This window comes from Atta colombica, unplaced genomic scaffold, assembly GCF_001594045.1.
Source record: "Atta colombica isolate Treedump-2 unplaced genomic scaffold, Acol1.0 scaffold163, whole genome shotgun sequence".
NCBI classification, from domain to species: domain Eukaryota; kingdom Metazoa; phylum Arthropoda; class Insecta; order Hymenoptera; family Formicidae; genus Atta; species Atta colombica.
The window spans coordinates 1,129,520-1,134,915 of record NW_017259254.1 but is presented as its reverse complement, the minus strand read 5'-3'; the positions used below and the strand labels follow the sequence as shown (position 1 = coordinate 1,134,915).

General features: G+C 31.9%; 2 protein-coding genes across 2 annotated transcripts in view; one reads left to right on the top strand and one right to left on the bottom strand.

Annotated features, from left to right (window-relative positions):
- Positions 1 to 899, bottom strand: part of LOC108686066 (echinoderm microtubule-associated protein-like 2) — a 44,123-nt gene extending 43,224 nt beyond the window's left edge. The window contains exon 1 of the mRNA XM_018191139.1: positions 432 to 899. The gene's annotated coding sequence lies outside the window, so the exon portion shown is untranslated. The remainder of the gene's footprint in view (positions 1 to 431) is intronic.
- The window catches only part of LOC108685968 (MD-2-related lipid-recognition protein-like), an 11,280-nt gene continuing 6,625 nt past the window's right edge, over positions 742 to 5,396 (top strand). The window contains exon 1 of the mRNA XM_018190983.1: positions 742 to 997. Within this exon, the coding sequence (XP_018046472.1) occupies positions 742 to 997 (256 nt within the window). The remainder of the gene's footprint in view (positions 998 to 5,396) is intronic.

Sequence of the window (5,396 nt, the reverse complement as noted above, 5' to 3'; positions counted from 1 at the left end):
TGTCATTCAAAGATATCGCAAATACGTTTGGATAATTTTGAGAAAATTGAATTGTATTTAGTAACAGATTCCAATTAAATTTTCTAAAAATTATCTACTCCAGATTTGTCAGAAAATTTATCTCACAAGAGAAACACTTATAATATATATACACTTATATTATATACTATATGTATTATTCACTCAATATATAATTTTTAAAATTATTTTTAAATTTAAATTAACGCAAAATAGAATCGACTCCAAGACTCCAAATCTTCGAATTTTGCTTTCACAAGCAACACGCCAAAGGCGAATTCAACAACTCTCGTTTCAAATATTCTGATGAATGAATCGTTACAGTAATCGAGTTTGCGCGACTATTGGACCTTGTTTATCGCGAAAATATCGTATACGTGCGTGATGAAGATATGCGAATTTCATATGCATACCTGAGTTGCAGACACAAAAATTTTACGCGGAGGAAATGAGCTCCTTGTATCCTCGAGAAAGGGTGACCGCACTCTTCTGGCCGGTAGCAACCCGCACGAGGATGTTTCCGCAAGGTATTTGCATACAATCCAGAGATGGGGGCCGACGGCGGTTAAGGAATCCGCGGAAAGCGACCGACCGGTTAGTTTCTTCGCCTGCCTTCCCTCTTCTTCGTTCGTCCGGTGCGACGCGTCGCGTTTCTCCAGGTCGAAGGCGAAGGCTCCACTTTAAGCGGTCCTTTCCTTCCGGTTTCTCTTTCCAATACCGGATATGATCCCCGATCGACGAGGACCAATCGGAGAAACGACAACCGTCTCTTGGAGACGTACGCGCGCGAGAGAGAGAATTCGCCGAACGAAGAATACGTGGAGAACGGAAAGTCCGTCGCTTCGTCAGCAGCTTCGTCGGGCGAAAGGTGCCGCGCGGTCGAGAACCCAGCAAGTACTGCTGAGGCCAACAGGTGAGCCGTGCCAGCGGTTTACAGTGCCAGTGGCGTATCACACTGGTATCCTGCCGAGGGCAACAGGTGTGACGACGCAGCGAGATACCAGGAGCGTAACTTGCTATTTCGTCTGTCACGTCATTTGCTGCTTATCTGTTACCAGCTGTTTCCAATCAGTTTGATAAAAGCGCGAGAAAACATTGTTTGTTGAAAGCTCTACATCTAAATCTGAAAAGCAGAGACGTGCATGTTCAAAGGTTCTTACTTTTTAAAAAGAAATCTGAAGAAGTAATGTGTCTATTTAAGATAATTTAAATAAATACACTCATATTTATGCACGATTGAATGAATTTTTGTTACTACTTCGTGTTTAAGTAATTGTACTTTGAAATTTCAACTCCTTTAATCGCTTCAGTATCAGAAAACAGTTTTATAATCAGCATCGGTTAACATTTTTTTAAAAATGAGTTATAGATTAATCTGCAAATATTTGCAATGCATTTTCCAATGCAATTTTTAATAATTTTATTCGAATATTTAATTAAAAGAGAATATGCAATTAATATTAGAAAAAGCTAGACGTCTCATCTATAATGTGCCAGTTTCATTCATAAGATTAGATCCTGGTGTGATAAAAAGATGATTCTGAAATTTTAAACAACTTTCATTATGAACTGTATAGTTTACAAGATATTAACAAAACAGTTCTTTCACAGATAATTTTTTATGCCTTCTTATTTCTTATATTTTTAACAAAATATAAGATATATATGAGATGATAATTGAGCTTATAAATAAATAGCTAACTTTGTCTAATGTGACTTTTTTCTTCAAAGGATACTATTTATCAAAGAATTAATTGTGTTATTTAATTATGATTAAATTTGCACAATGTAAATGACAATTTTTGTACCAAAAAATTGAACGTAAGAAATAATAAATAAGAATATAAAGAATAGCATCTAGAGAAATATCTAGTAACTGTGCATAATAAAATATTTAATTGATATTTCTACTGAATCGCTCTTGAATTAAGTTATAGAGGTTTATGGAAGAAAACCGGTTCTCTCCAAATCCGGAAGAAACATATGTCGAACAAATGTTGCCGGATAATTCACTGACGCTCCGGCGGTTCTCATAAATATCGACGATCGCGGTTTCCGACATGAATCTTTTGCATCCGCATTTTTATTTGATATACATCCTTTGTATTCGCGCGAAAATACGCGATATGCATTTTCCGTGAAAAAACAATCGCTGAAAGTAAAAAGGACGAAGCAAAATCATAAAAATGTTGTTAACGAAATGTTTTATGTGTGTGTGTGTGTGTGTGTGTGTGTGTGTGTGTGTGTGTGTGTGTGTGTGTGTGTGTGTGCGCGCGCGTGCGTGCGTGCGCGCGTGTGTGTGTGTGTGCGTGTGCGCGTGTGTTTATGTTTTCTTTACTTTTCTCTGCACCATCATCAAACTTTTCATTTTTTTAAATTTAAATTGTAACATACTTCATCAATCTCCATTTACCTTCATCAATCTTCTATCGCTTATAATGATTTATCATGCTGTTATAAAGCACTTAAATTTAAATTAAGTAAATTTTTATTTTATAATAACAATAATATAAGTCAATATTACTTTATTGTTGTTGTGTACTTATCCGAAGATCACGATTTCTTTATAGCATGAAGGTATATTGCCCAACTGCTTTAAAGGTGATGAGAAATGCGAGCAATTGAGTTTCTTATTAATATGCATAGTTCATCTAACACGCATTGACTACTGCCTCATTATATACATTATAGCCACATCGTGATCTGTCATTAATGTTCCGTGAAAGGTGCAGATGGAAAGAATTTTTTACATAGTGGAAGATTAATTTTCACATGCTTTAAATGCATAAATTCTGTTTAATTTGATTAAATTAACTTTAAATAAAGATATAATGCAGTTTAAATTATTATTAAAGTTATAAAAAATTATATAATAAAAATACAATAAATATATAATAAAAATACAATTTTTTAATTATTCTAATCTTTTGACATTCACGATAGTTTTAATTTATTTTTTATACGTCTAAATATTATTTAATACATAAATTAGTTTAACAAAAACGTTATACAGTATATACACAGTTATAGTTATATAAAGTAAGTGTAAAAATATTTATACAATAAGATATCTTTTTAAAAGATTTTATTTTTAGAAAGTAAACATTAATTAACAATTTATTAGCAAAAATAAAATAGATTGTACATTTCTAAAAAAGATGTGTGTGTGTGTGTGTGTGTGTGTGTGTGTGTGTTATGTGTGTGTGATTAAAATATATATATTATTCTAATAATAAGTGAAAATGAAAGTATATTATTCGGCAAGAGTATTCATGCAATCGAGAAATTTAACTTTTAATTGTAAGATAATAAACTTTTTTACGAATTTTTTTTCTTTATATCAAGATAATATTCGTTATTAATAAATGATTATTTTTTATAAATAAAGCTTTCTTTATCTTCCCTGTGCAAAATTTTTCTTTCACTATATATCCAGTAAATAATATGTAACTTTGGTTTAATTGATCACTTTTGACTTAATATTGTTTTACACACACACACACACACACACGCACGCACGCACACACACACGCACGCACGCACGCACGGACGCACGCACGCACATACACACACACGCACGCACGCACGCACGCACGCACCCACACCCACCCACCCACACACACACACACACACACACACACAGAGAGACAGAGAGAGTATTTATCTTGAAAATATGAAGGAAAGCAACACATGCCGTTATCTTCCATATCAAAATATACACAGGAAGATATATTTTAATTTAAAAGATATGAGTAAAAATGACGAGGGGGGGCGAAAACAGATCAAGTATATCACAATGAACGAAAGTCATATCGAATGTAGGTTACACATTTGCTCACCTAACATTCGCCACTTCCTTTAGATGCTTTCCTTCTCATGCGAAGTAAAAGTGCTGATGCGAGAGGCGTCGCGCGTGGCCGGCCGCTTTTGCACAACATTCTCATTCAAATCATCCAGCCGATTTCGCATTCTCGAGAACCATGGCTTTATTATTATCTCTCAAGTGAATCCTCCGATCAATTCGCCTACATCTTCTGTATAATCTCACGAGTCGTTTCTGCTTCCTGCGGTGATTATACTACGCCGCAAGACGCAAACGAAGTGCGAAGATCGTCATATTTTTTTGGTCGTAGGAATAAATCTCTTTCTGTATTTGGACATAGCGCCGTATGCGTTTTTTAATGAGATGGATGTTAGATAATCGGATTCTTTGCACGCGTCAAGATGTATGGATTTGTGAACATTCTATTAACATAAAAAAGAATACTGACAGTTCCAACAATACCACTTTTTATTATTCTACAGTTCCTTATAAAAATAAAAAAAAAATGTTCTTTATTTTTTATGTAAAATTTTTATGTGCAATTTTTATGTGAAAAATTAGCATACCACATCTTCAATTATGACTTTTTAGTATAAAATGTGTGGAATTTTTTGCATTTGCATTTTCATTAATTATTAATTGCATTGTCTCGTGTGAATGATGTGGAATTCATTCGATCTTATCGAATTCTTGAAACATTTTTTACGAACATATTATTCACCGACTTGCCTCATTGATAAATCCCGCACTTATCGCATAAATAGCTCATAATCTCATAGTAATACTATTCGCAAATTATTCGCGTAGCGAAAAATAATAAAGATTACGTTAAATAGATAGAATATTTTCTGTTCATTAAAAAAAGTATTTATTGGTCTGAAATTTAAGATACTCAAAAGAGTAAACTTAAAAGTGAAATAATAACATAAAAAATTTTATTATTTAAAATTTTATAGTAAAAACAAGAAACAAAATATAACGTTCATAAATGTAAGATATTGGGATGTCCGGAAAGTTCGTGCCGACTAAAATTTAAATTTTAGTATACATTTATTAAATTAAAATTTTCTGCGTTTCAATTTTCCTTCAACATCGGCTCGAACTTACCAGACAATCTAATAGAAATGACAAAAATAATTAGAGGTACATAAATTTCTTTTAATATTTTTTATTTAAAATATAATTTTTTAAAAAATTATATATTAATTATTCTCTCTAAACTATGTTTATAATAATAAAATAAGTACATTTTATGTTATAATAATAAATAAAGTTTAAAAATAAATTTATTCAAAAAAATTATTGAATAACATCAATAAATATTACGATAATGTACATATTATATTATTTCTATTACTTTACCGATAGAGTTTGACGAGAAGAAATGTTGTCATTTATTAATGGCTGGCCAATAGATGACGCCATCTTGGCAGATTCTCTGTGGTATATTATGAATTTTTGAAATTATTAAATAAGTAAAAAACAAATTAACAAAAAAATAAAGGAAAAATATGAGGTAATTATTATTTATATTTAATTAATGTTAATTTTTTAA